Source organism: Malaclemys terrapin, chromosome 25, assembly GCF_027887155.1.
Source record: "Malaclemys terrapin pileata isolate rMalTer1 chromosome 25, rMalTer1.hap1, whole genome shotgun sequence".
In the NCBI taxonomy this organism is placed as follows: Eukaryota; Metazoa; Chordata; order Testudines; family Emydidae; genus Malaclemys; species Malaclemys terrapin.
In genome coordinates this window covers 12,020,369-12,040,000 of record NC_071529.1, presented here as the reverse complement: position 1 = coordinate 12,040,000, position 19,632 = coordinate 12,020,369, and the positions used below count along the sequence as shown (strand labels likewise).

Genomic DNA, 19,632 nt, shown 5'->3' with positions numbered 1-19,632 from the left:
AGGTCTGCTCCTTCCCTCTGCCTGGAACGTGTGACCAGAGCAGAGAGAAACCCCCTAGCAATGGAGGAGCAAGCACAGGGACTTAGAAGTACCTCAGGAGAGCACAGTATGGAATACAGCTTCATCCGAACAGCAGAGGTAACATCCCCAAGAGCTACACCTAGGGCCAACTCGACATTAGAGAGGTGGGCACCTACTCCAAGGTTGGTACCCCCGTGGGGCAGACCCTGAATGCAGACATGCTGTACTGGCCCAGAGCAGCGCTTGCAATGCCACAACTTAAACCGATAAGTTATCAGTAAATTCGGTTTTACAGACATACAGAGAGCACTTAAATCTGGGACTGGCCAAGGTGTAGCTAAATCAATGTAGTTATCCCAGTGCAAGTTTCAGCCTTAAGGGCTTGCCTACCCATGGAATTATTCAGGAATAGCTATGTAGCAACACTGAGCTGTTAATCCCCCAGAAGTATAGTATAAACCCCAGGCTCTAAAATCTTCCTGCTTCAGGAAGATCAAAGAACAGTTGTCTGCATGTTGCTCAGAACGCAGGACATTTTTATGTCGCGTGTATGCGACAGTCCCTAGGCACAAATAAACGTCCCACTGTGCCATTTCACCCACCTGAAATCTGAAGGTCAAATATTTCCCTATTTACCATTCCTCTAGCTCGGTCACTTGTCACTTCCATTGGTTTATCAAAGTGCTCAGCTCTGCAGTTTTCAGAACAGCTGTAGCACATTCAGCAGGCAGCTCCGCCAATCCTAGTGTAAGTGTAGAGTTAATTACACAAACAGGAGTGCCGGGGTCTCTCTGTAAGGCGATTCCTGGGAACTGCTGCAAGCGACCGGACTGTTGGAGTGGAGAGGCAGCTCTGAGCTTTGGAATTCATCTTTTATATTCGACTGGGTCCCAGAGGCCCAAATCAGGGTCTCATTATACTACACACCGCACACAAAGACCTGGGGTAACATTTCAAAACCACATTAGTTACTTAAGAGCCAAAACCCCACGCATCTAGGAATTTAAGTCCCATTGACTTTTAATGATACTTGGGCTCCTCTGGGTCTGTCACTTTTGAAAGTTTTATTAATGGACTACGCGCCAAACAGTTTATAATCTATGGCCCCAATCCTGCAGAGCAGCTAAGAACAGGCTTAACTTTAACCATGAGTAATGCCATCTAAAAATCAATAAAACTACTCACATGCTAATAGCTAAGCACACACTCTAGGTGCGTTGATGAACCAGTGTCTAAGCAACTTGTGAAGGGCAGCTGGGAAAGGGGGAATACAACCAGACATGCACACAGGTGCGATTGATTATGGCCACACAGTGGAGGCGATGCCGAGTGAAGGGTAGCAGCCTTACAGAAGTACAGGAATGAAGCTCTGGTAACAGAGACCTCTCACCCTTGAGGTGTTAAACCTGAGAAGCAGCAAAGGAAACTTGCGCCAGCTCTTGCTCATGGTAGGAGAGAGTCACCATACAAGAACTTTTGTCAAGAGGGCCTCAAATTACAAATTGCTACCAGCATCTGCCCTTTCCGGCTTTATGGCAAGGGCCACTGTCCAAAGGGGAAGTGGGCTAGGCAATCTCAGAGGGAAACCCTTTTCGCAGGCATGTCTTTAGAGGTTAATTTTGGTATCCACGGTGGTTCAAGTACGTTGGTGCTTGTGCACCTAGGTAAAGGCTGCTGATTTGTTACAGGGGAGTTGTAAGACCATCTGTTTTGATGGTACCCCCTCACAACATTGAGTATCTCAGGCATTTTGCTCCCCTCCAGAACATTGTGTGCAGTCCCAACACAGAAAACCACATCTGAAATGCAAATGCTTGTGGGCAGGGGGCAGTATCCTTCAGCAAGATGACAAATGAGGCAGGAAACTGGTATAAGCAACATGCAAAGAGTTCTCAGAATAGAAAAGCCACAAGATCAAAGTTAAAACTTCAGCTTGGACATCGGCAGTTTGTACCAGCCAGACGCATGAACGCTGAAGTTCTGCTCTAACACAGTACGTGTGAAGGTGACCAAAAGGCAAAGTAACTCATCAGCAATGACATCCCACGATCACCTCCCATTTAACAGGTGAAACATCAAGACTAAATAGTCTCAAAGTTTTAGCCTTGCTAGTCTCCAACAACCAAAATAACTGAACTCTCTCATAAATAAGAACAAGGTACAATGATTGCACACTGAGCTAGGTCTTCTAGGCAGGTCAGACTTGATGATCACAATGGTCCCTTCTGGCCTTAAAGCTCTATTAATGAATCAATAAGTTTTTCCTTCATATTTTCTTGCACAGCAACTTTGGAAGTCCATTAGCTCCTTCTTAATAAGCTTTCCCCAAATGAAGCATGCAGAATGGGCACGGAGGAAAAGGGACTAGGGGATTTGGATTATATTGCTCAGTTTCTCAATGGAGTGATGTTTGAGAAGGAGGGGGATGGGAAGATGCCGTTCAGAGGAGTTAAGGGATTAAATGGAGCATTCACAGCCCGAGACCCTCCCTTGGCCACTAAGTCTGTGATCGCTATGACAAGAACAGTCCGCAGAGATGACTGCAACTTAGGCTAGTCTGTGTGCTATGACAACTCATGAGGTGAATGGCTCCTTATTTAGCCTTCCCTGTCGTGAGAGAGTAGAAAAGGTTAGGTTTTTTGTTTTTTTTAATAGGATCAATCGCACACACAACTTAGTGCCAAATATTCCCACTTAGGTCCTTCATTATAGCCTCTGGGATCAACCCACAACAGAACCCTCACTGAGGTCTGCAGTTTAGCACAGAAGCAGAAGGCAAGGTATGGCTGCATTCAGTTCCCCCTTTGCAAGCAGGTCTCTGCACAATGCATTGTTCTGGGCTCCTACAGACAGGTGGAGTTGCAGCGCAGAGCTGATTAGCAGATGGGCCACAGCCACATCTCAGTGAACGAGACGATTCCAAGAACCAGGCTGCTCTTACCTCTGTAGTGCTCCATTCTGGTGTGATGGGTGATCCCCTGTGATCGAAAGCTTAAGCTCAGGATGTAACGAGGGTCGGAACTGTCTCGTACCAGGAAGGATCCGTCTGGCTTCCCCTTCAGCTTCATTTCTGCGTCTTCCCAGTTCATTGGTCCCCAATACCAACCACACTACCAGTAGAGAGTGCAAAGATGTCTTCAGACTTCTGGTAAGCTAGAAAGGCACTTGCCCATTAACAGCTCCGTACTAAACGGCTTAACTCAACCATCAACGGAGTCAAAGAACTGTCAGTCTTTTCTGCCCCATCCTAGCACCAGTGCGCTCCCAGGAAGAATGAACAGTTTGGCATTGTCTGTAGCTGCTGGCAAAAGCAGTGCTGAAGAATTTCCTCGGCAAGGCCAGTATTTCACCACGAGAGGAGCAGTTTAGCATCCTGGTATAAATGGCCATCAACAACCCAGCCTACACTGGGGAACCATCTGATGCGGACCAAAGGTATCAGCCACAGGTCCCCCATAACCTGCTGCTGGGGAACACTAAGACACCGTTACAGAAAGTCAGACGACATTAAACCATTTGGTTCTAGCTGTACTAGCAGATAAACCTGTTTCATCACTAGTCCAGGAAGAGCGATGGTCAATCATTGACAGCAATGAGTCAATTTCCTAGAATAAACAAGGCCATCCCGTCCCTCTACCACATACAAGCAACATCTCTTTACACATGCAAGCTACCAGACTAAGGAAGACATTACCCCTCTTCCACTTATATCCAAGTGCTTCTAAAGCTGGTGGGGATATACAAGTGAGGAACTGATCACTGGCAGGGCTATCATTAGGGAAACACATCTTTCCTTTTGTCCCACCCCCATCACACGCTTCCAAATGCATATGGAGAAAATAATGAAGCCCATAAGGCTGATCTCTGACTTAACCCAAGAACAGTCCAGCAACGGAGAGCCTTTGCCCACTGGAGGTCTTGTAAGAGTGACCCGAGATCTAGACCCCACAGGAAGCCTTTACCTTTTCCAGTTCTCGCAAGCTAGCTGCAAAGCTGCTCGAGTCTGGTCGGTAGAGAGGACAGTGAAGATGCTGGGTGGTCTGGCTGTTCACTGCCTCGGTCGGTCTGAACGGGACGATCCGGGGAAACGCATCTGCAGGGAAACAACCAACAATGGCAGGCAACGGTCACTCCTTTACAAGCAATACTGCAAAGGATAAGAGCCGCCCTCCCCAAACAGGCCCTGGATTCTAGAGGACAAAGCAGGCGCAATGAAGCCATGGCATAGAAAAAGAAGCTTTACTGATGGATGGACAGTGTCCTTGGGAATGAGGACAGAGTGAGGAAACCTGGGTAGCAACTCCAAGGCAACTAATTCATTGTCTTCACCAGCTATTCACCCGTGTCCCCTCAGAGGCCTGTCCATGGAAATGCCAAGGCCTTTTCACCTGCTTTTAAAATGGCTTGGAGAGGGATGTTGTCAAAGTCGTTTAGGCCCAAAATCCGACAGCTTAAAAAATTTGACGCAGGAAGACAGAAACCGGAAGGTTAAGTGATAGAGCTATGTCGCTGCAGAGCCCTGTATGTGATTTTACTCCGGTGCCTAGGGAGCCAGTGTTGAGCCCTATTCCCAGAACTACGCTAACACTAGCGGACAAGAGGCCCCAGTGATCACACCTGTTAGGCCATGCAGTGCATCCTGCAGCCAGTTTAGGGTTAGAGGCTGTGATTCAGGCACATTCTAGTTCTGCTGAGCCTAAGGGAGGAAGTGGAGATTTGAAAGCTGCCAAATGGAAGAGGGTAACTAAGCTATTACGAGCAATGCAGACAGCCACATTACATGTGCAAATAGTTTAAAAAGGAACCTAGAGGTTTGACTCAACCATGTCCCAGTATGTAACATGGGTAGACCACCAGCTCAATCTTGCATTACCTGAACCTGCCAAGGGGGCAGCACCCAACCCTTGCTATCGTTCTTACAGGCAATACAGACTTCAGTAAGGTCAGACATTTGCCAAAAAGATTAGTCCAGATCTCTGCATAACACAGCCTTGCCACTAAAACTAAGCTGACCTGGGGCATGGGGTGGAGGAGGCGGAGGCAGAGGGAAAGACTGCAGGGAAGACCCCATCGGACCCACTAGAACAGATGTAGGCAGCGTCCCACTGATATCATCTAGAAGAGAACAAAAGCAAGAGAGGTTCAGAATATAGGAAAGTAAGCGAGCTGCTAGATCGCCAAGCACCTGCCAATGGAGAAGAGCAAGCCCAGCGTTCAGCTCCGCCTGCAGGGCTGAGCAGGAGGGGAAGGGATGGCACATTAGCCAACAGCTCAGCCTTGCACTAGCTTCTCTGAAAAGCAGATATTGATGTAACCTCAGAACTTGCGTCACTCAGTGTCACCTGGATACCTACACCACCTCTCCTGCAAATCAAGAAGTTAGTTTCTAAACTGGGTATTTAGGGAGAATGTGTCGGGCAATACAAGATTAAGAACATCAACAGGTTTCTGAATGTCTAACGGCAGCCCAATAGGCAGCCACGTATGAGACATGCAAGTTTGCGTTTCAATCTCAGAAGCCAGGGAGTGCTGTCGAGTTTGCATGCTGAACCCAGGAGAAAGGGACCACCTCACAGTGTTCTAGAATAACCCTCCCTGCCAACTGATTCAGCAGCAGCCCTGGATATGGAATGGGAAGAAATCCTTTGCTTGGGAAGGCGAGATCAGTTTATCGGAAGGGAGCCTGTAAGAGCCTGCATTGTACTCCAAAATGGAAAAATAATTCAATCCCTACCACTTACAGCCACAGACATGACCAAGAAGGAAATTCTAGGGGGATGTATGTAGAGTACCTAGCAGGCTGAGGCTTCTCCGGGGCGGAGGTGGAGGAGTCGGAGGGTGAGGCGAGGTCAGTCCTCGCTGGGAGATGTCCACATCCACTAGTGACACAGTTTCACCTGAAGATTCATGGAGAGAGATTGGTAAGAGTTTGCACATTCTCCAGAGCATGCAAAGGGAAGAGACAGTCAAGCAGCAAGGAGGTGGCTTTAGAAAGTTTTTGGAGGTCAGTTTCCACACAGGTCAGAGGCCTCTGCTTCAGTCTCCTATTAAATGCTTTCAAGTTGAATTTCCCCATTGCACTGATTTTAAGACATTGATCAACTCTGCCCCAGCACCCCAAAGGTCAGGCTCTAAGCAACAGTCAAGTGCGAGCAAATGGCAAATACTGATGCATGCTTCTAAACCCAACCTAAGTTCAGCATACACAGTAGAAGGTCTTTCAATAGCACAACAGACTCAGTCATTTTGAAGGCTATTACCAGGCAAGATTTCCAGGCTGACGCAGCAGGCAGTGAGTTTGGGCGACTGAGGTATACCGCAGAAGGGCATTCCAAGCAAGAAGCTGGAGGGGTTGTGTTTTGTTTTTTAACTCTATTTGCTACATTAAACATACCAGTGCTTGCCAAGGCTTCCTAACGTGTGCATTTCATGCACACTCCTAGGTATTTGCTAGACACAAAGGGAAAGACTCCAATAGCCAAAGGCACATCTGATGGAACGGTCAAATTTTGGACTTAAAAACCCATTCATGTTTTTAGCTATTAAAGAGATTTTCCCACCAACCGACCCAAGTGGAAGATAATCAGCAATACTTCAATGGCAGTTCTTTGACCACATTCCCTCTCTCATGATATTAACCCTCAATATGCTTCGCTGGGCACTTCTGATTTCTAGATTCAGATGCTGACCACCACAGCATTCCAAAATTCCCCTGAAGTTCTCTATGGCTTTAATGCTCATGACGTGGCTTAAAAAGCCAATTTCATGCACTGGTACCTGTGGCCAGATGCGATAAGCCAGGGATGGGCATCTAGCAGCCCAGAGGCTGCCAACAGCCTGCCAGATCATTTTATTTGGCCCATCACAGCCCAGCTTGGGGCAGGTACAATGGCCAAGAAGGGGACAGGATAAGGTATTATGCGGGGAGGGCCTCCCTTACATGTAGGCATGTGGGTCAGGTGATGCTGTGGTGAGAGCTAATGGGCCAGAGTGGGGTACCAGGCCCAACCCCATGGTTCAGGAGTCACCACTTCAGGGTGGGTGTGGGGTTGGCTCACTCTTTAACCACCCCCCCCTGGGGCTCCCACCTCCTAGTGCAGGACCCAACCCCCACATCATACACCCCAGCCTGCCAAAGGGTTTTAGAGGATTTTGTGGCCCTCTACCACCTTAAAGTTGCCCATCCCTGCCAGAAGTCTTACAGACAACATTCCTGTTGACTTCAAGGGGAGTTTGCCTGCCAACAGCCTACAGGATCAAGTGATTTGGGGTTAAACGCCTGCTTACTGCTGCAGAGTAGCCCTTAAGATCAGCGTCCTGCTTGAATCAAATAACTGGGAGAGCCGTTACCTAGCTGGTATCGACCCAGGTGCTCAAAGGTTCTGGACCCCATTGCAGTGAATGTGTGTTAAAACACATCAATAAAACCGAGGAAACATCACCAAAGCTAAACTACTACTATTAAACTAAACTAACCCTAAAGCAATCCAACTGACAAATCCACAAGTTAGTCCCACTATTGGATTGGACTCGCATCAAATACTAAAAATAACCCAAGCCTCATCCATTCTAGAGAGGATTCTAAGCAGGTGGTTGGCTGTGTAGTTATAAATTCCAGCTAAACAATTTCAAAGTCAATCAAATCCGTAACTTGGGGCTGGTTAAATATCTTAATACTGAAACTGAACCATCTGAATCACAACCTCAGAGCCAATTATAAAGCTTCCTTCCTTCGATTTCAATTCTTGCGGGTGGCGAACTCTCTCAAACCCTCTCAAGATGTAATCATTTGCATTGTCGTAGCATGCAGGGGCCTCAGCCAAGCACTATGGAAACACTGAACAAAAAGGATACCCCACTGAACAGAACTCTGAAGAAGCAGAAGTTTGACAACTCTTGTTTACTAGAAATTACAGATGGCAATCTCAAGTCTCTGGATTTTTAAACAGAACACGCTGAATAATTTCAGGAAACAAGATTGAAGGCGGTTTACTTGGTTAGCTTCTCTCTTTCAGGTGCCTTCCCCACGTGTGGGTGCTCACACCTGCGTGCCTACTGCCACCCCCTAAAAATAAAGCCAAGTAAAACAAAAGACAGAATAAAAATACTTAAGGTAACGGGGGCTGCAAACACATCAGCTCTCAGTCTTGTGGACTAGAAGCTAGCTAATTAAGGATCCAACATTTCCCGCTAATGAACCTCCAGGTGCAGGGAGAAACTGGAAAAGGAAGGAGTGGCCTGGTAGTTGAGATCCTGACTTCCCCACCCCAAGGTAAAGAGTCTTGAGATTCTTGACCATACGTCTCCCCATAGGTAGCTTATTGACCTAGAAGGCGAGGCAGGCTTCTTGGCCTTACCTTTGATTTCCAAGACCTTTGGACAAATCAGGTACGAGGCCCCTCTTTGATCCATGCAACTTGGTCCAAGCAGGTTCTAATTAGGTCATCCTTAGTGAGTGTCAAGTTTTGGAAAAGTCCCATTTAAAATCAGCAAATTAAAAACTACCCTTTTTTTGCATAAGAGAACCTGACGTCTGTGAGCAGACAAAGATATCAATAATCCAGACAAGACCATTTGAGAAAGTTGGCATGGTCTTATGCAAGTGAAAAGGTCTTGAGACGACACGGTTTCCAGATTACAGAAAGTTTAGCTATTTAGAAGATGTTTGCCAATCAGAAAAACCTGAGTAACAAAACCAGTCAAGATTCATTCACCGGCAAAATTAAAAAGTGATTTCAAACTTGTGATCGATTTAGTCATTTCCAGTTTCTTCTCTGAAGTTTTTCTGGAGAAAAGTTACTTTAAAACCCATCATGATGAAGTTCATTAAAGTTTTAATTTCTTTATAGAGAAAGATTATACAAGGTTTGTATTCCCACGTACGTACACACACACACAAAGATCCCAGGACACTGGCAACAGCTGCGGAGATGGTGTTAGGAGTTTCGGCTTTGTCAATCTCTGGTTTTCAGAATGAATGCACATTATGCACATCTACGGGAAGCTAGGCATGTTACAGAAAAAAACCAAGTGTGTGCTGCTACCATAATATTAAAATGACTTCTGTGGGGGTTTCAACTCATGTTGGTGCAGGAACACACACTGTTGTGATTGCATAGTGCCTAGGACAGGGTCCTGGTATATGACTGGTGCTCTCCATTACAGACTTCTGCACTGATGCAACTGCACCAGTACAAAACCCAGTACAGAAGTGTTGCTTGCACCAGGGTGAAGATTCTTGCTTTTAAACATGGTAGGTCATGCTGCTGTGGCTACAACTGCCAGCATGTCTAATGAAGACAGTCCTTTGCATGCTAGGATCATAGTTCAGACTCCCATTGCCCTTTCAACAGGGGAAAATAAAACATGAAGCAGAATGAGGAGCTGTGTTCCTCAGGCCTGGTCTACACAGACTTGCTTCTGATTAACTGTTCCTGTCAACAGTGTCCCCCACAGGCATTTAATAAGGAACAGCTATTGTGCTTTAAATTCACACCCTACCTTTATCCACATTAACTTCCCAGTGCAGACAAGCCTTATGCTGGGTTCTAGTTTTAGGGGGTTGTAATTCCTGATGGATTGCATAGCTCTTAGTAGATGAACAGAAAGGAAGTCTTTTAATTATCTGTAATTAAATCTAAAGGAGTAACACACCTAAAAGTGTAAAATAAAGTGTTTCACTTCATCTTTCTATCCTTACCTGTGAAGAGGGGGCTGAAAGCAACCGGAGAAAAGGCACTTTGAGTTCTTGTCAATCGGGGTTTCCTATTGAGAAATAGAAAGAGCTAATGAATGAATACAGGAAAGTAGCAATTCTTCCTCAGCTCTGGAAAAACCGTTCAGCTTGATCTTCTGAAAAGCTGGTAGAACCCAGTCACTACCCTTGCAATGCAGTTTACGACTTATGAGAAAACGTACGCCAATATCAAGCCAAACCTGCTTTAGAAAATGTAAGTACAACCACCAATACACAAAGCTAAGTCTTAGTCTTCATACCATGTCTCTAAACGGCTAACTAACGAGTTAATTGCAGGAGGAAAGTCAGTTAGAGCAAATATACTCCAACTGGAGTCGTGCAGCCTATTTAAAACCGAGCTAATTCTTTCCCTAGGTTGGCCATTACATCAAGATGCCTTAGTGAAACACAGATATCACCAAGACAGAGTTACAGGTTACATGTGGCACGCCAGAGCAGTTAACTCTGCACTGACACTCACGCCATGTGCAAGCGTCACATGAGGTACACAGCCTCCTTGAGAGAATCAGGTGAACTGTGGAAAAGCTGCTCTCTAAGCCCATTCAGCTACACGGAAATGTAGCTAAAACGTACCTCTGAGGACGCCCGTAACATTTCCTTTCCAAAATTTACTTAATATGAGGCCTACAAATTTAGCCACGTACTACCACTACCCCGTGAAAATTAGCCTGTACAGTATCCTTGACTGAAGCACCCTGAAGGGCTTTGCACGGTTGGGTATGATCACCAATTAACATAAGAGAAACCAAGGCAGAGTAGCTGTGACTTGCTCAAGATCCAAGTTCATTGCAGAGGTGGGAACTGAAATTCAGCCGTCTCCCGTCCAAGGCTCTCGTCTAAAATCTAGCTCTTCGTGCAAGAGGTGATCTTGCAAAGTAACGACAGAGCTTTAAAAAAGTGGTCAGAATTCTCTAACTTGATCCCTTGCTTTATACTTGAAAGGACTATTTATAGAGAGCCCAACCACAATGGTATCTGAGCACAGCCAATGCTGACCATGAACTGTTGTTTAAAAAAAGCCTCCGACAGGCAGGCCGGCTGGCCTACAACCTCACAGGAAGCAGTTTTTTGTCCCACAACAAATAAAGAAACTAGCCTGTTTAAAGCTTGCTGTGCAGAAGTTTAGTTTCATGCTAGAGGCTGCAAGGCAAAGTTCCTGTGTTGGGGGTAAGAAGTACATGGCTGCTACTTGAGTGTTTCCAGGCAAATCAAGCCTGAATCTTGGCCTTTGTGCAAGACATGATCTTAAAAGTGTGCTACAGAATTCTAATAAGAGTGTCCACAGTGGTAGCACCCAGTATCGCAGACAGCATTGTCTTAACAAGACTCTACCCAACTGCTGGCCACATGAAAGATGTCAAATGCACTGCTCCGGAAATCTCCCCCCAGGCCAGATGAGTCAATTACTTAGTGCCATGCTTCACAATTTAAGAGCAGTGCCATCCAAACAAACATGTTTTTCTACATTCAGCCTTGCAACATTGACATGAAGATTTACCAACCTAGGCATAAGCTCTTCTTTCCCATCCTTACCATGATGGAAATGCCCATATTTTACTTGCCCATCCAAGAGAATCTCTCACCCTGGGCAAGTGGGATTTTACAAGGCTGGCTTGGTTCCTCATGAGCTCTCTTCTCCACCTTCATTTTTAGATTTGCAAGGAGGAAGCGCTCTCCATAATCTGAATGCTTCCCTTAAATCCACTAGAAGGTTTTGCCTGTGTCCCTTGGCTGTCCTATCACCAGCCTCTTAAGATGCTAGTCAGTTTCAGAGAAAGTTAGCTGTCTCCCATCTTCTGCAAAGTGTTACGCTCCACATGATATCATTTAACCAAAAAACGACAAAGAGTCCTGTGGCACCTTATAGACTAAGGGAAGTATTGGAGCATAAGCTTTCGTGGGTGAATACCCACTTCAGCAGACGCATGTTCCAATTTAACCAAGTTATTGGAACACTGAAATCTAAGCTCCAGTTTGTATCATCAGGCATTAAAATCTGTTAAGAGTGCAGAATATGCAAGTATAATCCTGCCTTTTCTGCAGGGGATACAAAATTCTGTTCTCCTTTATACCTGAGTAACCTTATTGACTCTGATGGGGTAGCACAGGTGTGAAGGAAGTTTTTAGTTCTATTTTTGCAAATAAGGACAGTAGTGAGAAATACTCCTACCATTTAGATACTGATCACTTTTACAGAATCACTTAAAACCAAAATAGTTTGGAATTAAACCTCTAACCATCTATTATTAAAGCCCTATTTTATCCTTAGAGGAATGAATAGCACAGAGCAGAAACATTTTGGACCTCTCTGTGCCATTACCAAAACGGCTAAATTTTTACGCTACCATTCTACAATTATGTTAAAAAAAAAAAAGCACCATGTGTTATTTCTCACTTCTAGATCTGCAGTGGGGTCAGATCCAGAAATGATTCACAAGGACTGGACTCTGCTACATTTCACTATTAAACTCATATGATCTCTTCTAACATTTCCTTTCCCTCTTCTCCTCACATACAGCAATGGACTCCAAATTATGGTGGAAAATGTTAATGGTAATCAAGTGTGACCGTCAACAGAACACCACTGCATCAGTTTAACTTAATACTGCAGAAGATCTCTTAAGTGTCCTGAGGGAGCCATAAGTGGGCATTATGGTGAACATGGCAGTTGCTAAAGAATGCTAGTGATGGAATTTCCAAGCGGCTCACATGGCACGAACGGCAAGTCTGAGCATCAGACGGCCCATATCAAACATCACAGATGACATGGCTAAGATGGGGTATCTTGAAATCATCAGAAATCAGAGGAGAGGAAAGTGTTTTAGGTTCAGTTGTCCATCAAATCAATAGCAGCTGAGACAATAGCCATGAGAACTCATATTGTTCTGTAGTAAGTCAGGGCAAGGGGACATAAATCTTTTCCATTTCCAGTTTCTGTAATTGGTTCCAGACAGGCAGAGATGGTAATAAGTTAATCTCACTTAGATCAAAGTCCTGGCCGGTCATTTCCACTGGGGTCATGTGGCACCTTCCGCATATGAACGCATAAAGGAATGTTAGAAGGGACTGAAAAAAAGATCAGATCCTTGACCGTTAGGTGGGCAGATGCTGCTGGCCAGAGCTGTACGTGAACTCTACTGTAAACCAGCTATAAGCCTTGGGCTACAAGCCTGCAACTGGATTCATGCAGGCAGCCTCTTGTGGAAGTCATTGGGACTCTGCGTGTGCAGATGCAGTATCCATGCCTAACTCCGCACCCACACGTTCAATACGAATGGAGCAGTGGTGCACAATGGCTTTGGAGAGCCATTTCTGCGATGCAGCATTTAAATATCAATGCTCAGGCCCAAAGGCAGGAACGTTGCCACGGGTATCCCAATATTCAGTTGCAGTCAAAGTCTACCCCAGTTCATCAGAACAGACTATTGATCTTAGCTAATGGGGTCAGTTTTCCTTTTAACTTTTGCTACATTTACCAAGCAGAGTTGCAACATGGTCCCTCGAGGCATCTGAATGCTATGGATTGCCTAGACCGCAACTTCAAAATACTGGGGATTCTGCTTAGCAGTAACATTTAAGAAAAAGTCGCACTGGGTAAACACCCTCCTGCAGTATAGAGACAAAATGTCTAAACATCGGTATCTTAGAACAGGAATTATTTGGGAAGGAGGAAGGGGCAGAGAGTCAGATATACTGACAGGAATCTGCCTGAAAGCTAGGTAGCAAGTCTTTGACTGGACCAAAAGTCGACTTGGAACTAACTGGAGAAGCAGTCCCCTTTGACTGCTGCAGCCTTTTCCCCAGTCCTAAAGTAAGTCTGCATGGAACTGGTTTTTCTCAAAAAGCCCTGAGCAGCGATAGAATTTGGTCAGGTCAGCCACCTGTGGCACACTTTAAATGCCATGTCTATACTAGAAAACGTTTATTTTAACATGTTAGCTAACAGATGTTAAAACCCTGGTGCAGACAAGGCATGCTGCAGTTTTAACACGCATTAGCTGATTGAGGTAAACCCGAAGGGAGAGCATAGGATTTACCTCAAGCAGCTAACGTGTTAGAACTATAAACTGCCTGGTTTACACTAGACTTGTCACGAGTGTTAGAGACTCCCTTTTTCTTCTAGCGAGGACAAGGGCAAAGAACCAGCAGTCTGCACAAAACACCCCTTGCCATGAGGAACCTACAGATATGGGCACCCTTGGGAGAGCAACTCAGCTAAGCAGTGCAGGTGAATTGGTATCTTGAGAAAGGGTACCCAGCACGCAAGTTAGGAAACCTAAAAAAAATCTTCCATACTTTGAGGCAACTCGGGAGAAGGAGAAAAGACACCATATGATCCCAGACGGGAGGTTAAACGAATAAAATAGGGGCCAGAAGCAACTGCAAGAACCCTGGTGTTGCCCCACTGCTAAAGCACAGGGGGTCCAGCAAATGTGGGCAATGCAGTACATGGTTCCTTGAAAGCAGCCTTTCTTCCTTCCCACATCTGCACGGAAGCAGATTGTGCACATAAGGCTGCAGGCTTGGGCAGCAACCCACCACCTTAACCTACTCTTCTTCACTGGCACGAGCTGGCATAAAGCTGAACTCTCTAGTAGCTAGCAATGGATGCTTCACTACTATGTAGCCTCCTGGCAAGTAGGGGAACTAGAACAAAATACAACAGTGATGTGCCTTCTTTCCTATCCCTCCCAAGGAGAACTCCATGAAAAAGTGTCCATGGGAACAGAAGGCACAGTTCAAATCTCGACCTTTTTGAGAGGACTCGTAAAGTTCGATTCAGCACATTTAGCTAATCTTTGTTAAAATACTACCTAATGTGTGCAACAGAATCCCATGCTTCCATGTGTAAGAGTTGGAAATGGCAACAGCGGTGACCATTAAGTTCTCCTACAAAAGGAAGAATCCATGTGGCAGTATGCTCTTTCTGATCAAAATCTGATAAAACGTAACAACTAATTTCACGCCACTTTATTTCAGTTCTCAGAAATCCTAAAGACTTCCAGTTCTGGTCAATAGCAAGAACAAGGAGTGAGTGAATAAACCACAAGTACATTGCAAAATAGTGTCATTACAAGCAAATGGAATCTCTCTGCCATCTAAGGTCCATTTATGGTAAATGGAGCTTGTAAGCCACAGTATAAAACAGCTTCAACATCCCACATGTAGAGACCCACCAAGGCTCATCTCAGGAGTGCATTAACAGTACTTAAGGCTCAAACACATTGACCAGCGTTAAGTGGTAACAAGCTGACGTTGCAATTTAGCCAAGAAGTTTAGGCTATATGGTCTCAGATGCTAACTCATGACATCCCCTTTTAGAAGAAGCCAGTAATTTCAGTCTCCCAGCCTACACCAGTAAGGTGAGCAAGGTTTTTGGCATATTGGCTGTATAGTTACCACAAACTGGTGCGCTGGGCCACAACTCTCCAAAGGCTGTTAGGAGTGAGTAGCAAAGATGTTGGGGGATTTTCTTGCTCACCCATCATAAATTCTTAAACTACGTCCTTCTATATGCTCTCTCTTCACAAAGGACTTGCATTAGGCCAATCAATTCTCCTGATCAAGGACTAGACTGTTTCCTGAGTCCATTAAATGCTGCTCCTGGGCTGACCAGAAACTTCCTTCAGATCTCAGCAAGGCGCTCCCTGCCTCCCCACCAACAAAAGCCAAGTGATGTCACCCCTACAGCATCCCCGGCCGCAGAAACAAGCATGTAGCCTCTGCAGCGCAATGGAAGCTTGGAACTCCAAAGCCCACATGGTAACATGGAGAGCAGAGAACAGGCCACCACATGAGCCCCTTTTGGTCCCAAATACCTCACTCCTCCTGCTGACGCAGTTTCCTTTTGTCCCTATGAACTTATGGCTGTCACAGGAATACAAGCTCACTGGGCATGCAGAGCTCACATGTGACTATTCCTACTACAGCGCTGAATATTATTGCTGAAGTCATATTGGAAGTGGCCCAGGAGAACATAAGGCTCATTCTTTGGACAACACTGTTCAGCTCCACAATTCTTTTCCTCAATGGCTCATGAGATAGGTGCTGACTTTAGCGTCCCAGGAATAAACAAAACAGAATAGCTCAAACACTGGTTCAAAACCCGGAAGTCACCTGCTGATGGAGACAACAGCACTGTTAGTATCACCACGTCTACCGTAAAATTTAGACTGTGATACTAGTGCTTCCTAATTTTTGGACAAAAAGAGGGGGTTTGTTTAGTTGGTGTTAACGGGCCACTCTACCTTGAATGGTTGCTTAGAATGCGCGCTAACAGCTTATGCTAAACACTCTGTTCCACCTCATATTTAGTTGTGATGCTTGGACTATCTTTCCCAGACCTGAAGAAGAGCTCAGTGTGGCTTCAAAGCTTGTGTCTCTAATCACCTCCCCCCACCTTGTCAATCCAAGTACAAGACAAGAGACAGCAAAGACCAGCACAACAGGCTGCTGTCTCAGCACACTCCAAGCCTAGCCAATGTCAAGTGTTTTTTAGGCATGCCATGACTGCAGTGACTAACCAAAGAACTGCAGTTAGAAAGCTCTAGGAGTAATCAATGGCCTGATGAACTAAAGCCTTCTTCAACTAAAAAGTTCTGCCCTGAGGATGCATACACCAGATACTACAACACCACAAGAACCCAAAACCCCATGGCTCATGCTCGTGGGTATTTATCAACAACTATTCCTTCCCAGGGATGCTCCCAAAGCATTGTTAGGAGTGTATTTCATATGCCTGAACTCTGTTGGTGGGAATGATGAGCCCCTCAGAGCAAGGACTGAACAGCAACCAGCACGATATTGGATATACATAACCCACAACCTCCTTAGACCTTTGTGCTGAGAACACACATCATGGTGCATGCCTGCCCACAGAGCTGAAAGGGCATGCTATTCCATATGCATGCCAACCTCCTTCTGTCAATGACAGGAATGTATCCTACAGCGTACCCCATGCCCCTCCTGGTGAATGGACACTAAAGCATCCTTCTGCCCCACACCATGGCATGCGTGTGCCATCTCACATACCCCCCTCCCACCCTTACACTAAGAGGGCATACTATGGCATGCAGCCTCTATAGCCCTCTCCCTCCCTTACATTAAAGCTGTACACCCTGGCATGCACACACCTCCCCAGTATGGCTTCCCTGGACCCTTGCACAGAGAGCATAGATCAGTGTGCAAGCCGGCCTCATTCCCCACACCCTTAGGCCGAGCACAGGTTATTGCTACTGGCATGTGCCACCACCTCCATACTCTTGACAGCCGCACCCACTCAGCCCTTTGCCTGGAAAACACCCCCCTAGTGCATCAAGAACATGATGGGGGCACCCCCAAAACCATTGCTCCCTCTGAGATGTCAGCACGATGCAGCGCAACCACTGCCCCCGTGCCCCCGATGTCTTGTGCCCCCAGCACCTCACACCCCTGTGCTTAGTGCACCGCTGCTGTAAGCCTGCCCCCCCGCACCCCCTCGGTGTCCTGCCCCCCTTGGGCATTCCCTGCCCCAAGCCTGCAGAGCCCACCAGTGCCTTGCCCCCCCAGCACCGTAGAGCCCCCAATCCCGAGCCCTCCCCCCATTGCTGGGCCCCCTCTCGCGCCCCCCCCCAGCACCATAGAGCCCCCAATCCCGAGCCCTCCCCCCATTGCTGGGCCCCCTCTCGCGCCCCCCCCCCCCCCCTTACCTGCCCGAGTCCTGCTCCCGGCCCCTGGGGCTGGACACGTCGGACAGGCTCCCGGCCGAGGCGGGCAGCTCCCCCGAGCGCCTCCTGCCGGCGGCGGGCTCCCCCCCGGCCGGGGAGCCGCTGCAGCTCTTGGTGCGGAAGAAGCGGCTGAGGCGGATTTTGAGCGAGCCTTTCCTCGCGCCGGGGCCGCCTGCCCCGGGCGGCGCGGCGGGGGCGGCCGGCGGGGGCGGCGGCTGGGCCCGGCTCCCCGGCCTCCCTCCCACGCCGGCCCCGGCCCGGCCCGGGCTGCCCGGCTCCTCCTCGGAGCCGCTCTCCGCCTCGTCGGGCTCCAGCGCCTCCAGCACCAGCAGCGCGTCGCTGGTCTCCTCGGCGGCCGGGCCCCCCGGCGCGGGCAGCAGGCTGAGGCAGGGGCAGCCGCCGGGGCCCTTCCCGCCCACCTCCAGCGCCGCCAGCTGCAGCTCCAGCCCGGCCGGCGGGAGCCGCCCCCAGCGCGGGTCCCCCTTGGGCTGCAGGGCGCAGCGGTGCCGCGGGCAGAGCAGCTCCGAGGGGCCGGGCCCGGCCCCATCCCCGGCCCCGTCCCCCGGCCGCCCCACGTTGCGGAACACCATGAGCTGCGGCGGCGGGCGGGACCCCCCGGCCGCGCCGCCCTCCTCCGCGGGGCCCTTGGCGCCGCCGCCCGGCCCCGGCCCGGCCCCATAGCCCAGCAGGCGGCTGAGCACCCGGTACGAGGCGGCGGCGGCGGCCTCCCCCTCCCGGAGCTCGGCTCGCTGCATCCCTCCGGCCCGGCCCGGCCCGGGACCCGCCGCCGCTTCCTTCCCTCCCTCTCCCTCCCTCAGCGGGGGCACTGCCGCCGGCCACGCCCCCTCACTTCCGCCGCCGGCCACGCCCCCTGGCGCCGTTCGCTGCCGCCGGCCACGCCCCCTCACTTCCGCCGCCGGTCACGCCCCCTCGCGCCGTTCGCTGCCGCTGCAGGCCCCGCCCCTCCCTTGCGTCCCTCGAGCGACGTGAGCCCCGCCTTCCCTAGGCCCCACCCCTTATCTACGTCACTTCGCCCGACGTCCGCCCCAACCCCCGAGAGGCCTCGCCTCCTTCCCTAGGCCACACCCCTCTGCCAGCCTGCTGGTGTCTCCGATAGGCCCCACCCCTTCTCTCGTAAGCCCCGCCCCTCCTGGGTCTCTGCCCCACCCTCAGCCCTATGTGCCCCCTACCCTTCCTCCTGGTGCTGGGCCTGATGTTTGTTGTGTTCGGCGCTGTCTGTGGGGTGGGGCTTAGCCTGCCCTCTGATTTCCCCTATGCAGCCCATCATTGTGGTACATGAGCGCGTGTGCGCACACACACACACACACACACACACACACACACACACACACCACCACCACCACCACCACCACCACCACCACCACCACCACCACCCCCCGTTTGCAGCCTTGTTGCCTTCAACTCAAGCCATGTTAACTAGATGCCGATTATGGCCTGATGTGACACTGACCTAGGGTCACCAGACAGCAAGTGTGAAAAATCAGGACAAGGGGTAGGGGGTAATAGGCGCCTATATAAGCCTCAAATATCAGGACTGTCCCTATAAAATTGGGACATCTGGTCACCCTGCACTGACTGGTCTCCTCTGATTGCCCCGTTATGTTTCCTTTTCCATCAACCACCTTCTCCACCCGGCTGTGGTCTTAGGCCCCCAGTATTGTAAGTCATTCTGCACGGGCAGCTCAATGCATCCTCAGTCACTGATGATCCATTTGCAGGATCAGGGCTTAAATCTCCCCCACTGTCCATTCCTCTCTCTCATCCCTGCTCACACCAAAAATATAACTGGATTCAAAAAAGAATTAGGTAAGTCCATGGGGGACAGGCCCATCAATGGCTATTAGCTAAGATGGTCGGGACACAACCCCATGCTCTGGGTGTCCCTAAACCTCCAACTGCCAGAAGCTCGGGCTGGACGACAGGGGATGGATCACAAAATTGCCTGTGTTGTTCATTCCCTTTGAAGCATTTGGCACTGGCCACTTGTCAGAGACAGGATAGTGGGCTGGCTGGACCATTGGTCTGACCCACTATGGCCCTTGTTATCTTCACTTGGACCAGCTCACCATTCTCTCCATATCCCGTCACAGCTGCCTCCAGACCCCCACCTCCCTCTCGGCTCTATAA

The 19,632-nt window shown here is 48.6% G+C and overlaps 1 protein-coding gene across 1 annotated transcript in view; it reads right to left on the bottom strand.

The window, feature by feature from the left end:
- The window catches only part of SOCS7 (suppressor of cytokine signaling 7), a 33,427-nt gene extending 15,188 nt beyond the window's left edge, over positions 1–18,239 (bottom strand). The window contains exons 1-6 of the mRNA XM_054014726.1: positions 17,467–18,239; positions 9,722–9,786; positions 5,814–5,918; positions 5,035–5,136; positions 3,984–4,114; positions 2,963–3,131 (exon numbers count right to left, since the gene is read on the bottom strand). Of these exons, the coding sequence (XP_053870701.1) occupies positions 2,963–3,131; positions 3,984–4,114; positions 5,035–5,136; positions 5,814–5,918; positions 9,722–9,786; positions 17,467–18,239 (1,345 nt within the window). The remainder of the gene's footprint in view (positions 1–2,962; positions 3,132–3,983; positions 4,115–5,034; positions 5,137–5,813; positions 5,919–9,721; positions 9,787–17,466) is intronic.
- Positions 18,240–19,632: the final 1,393 nt, after the last annotated feature.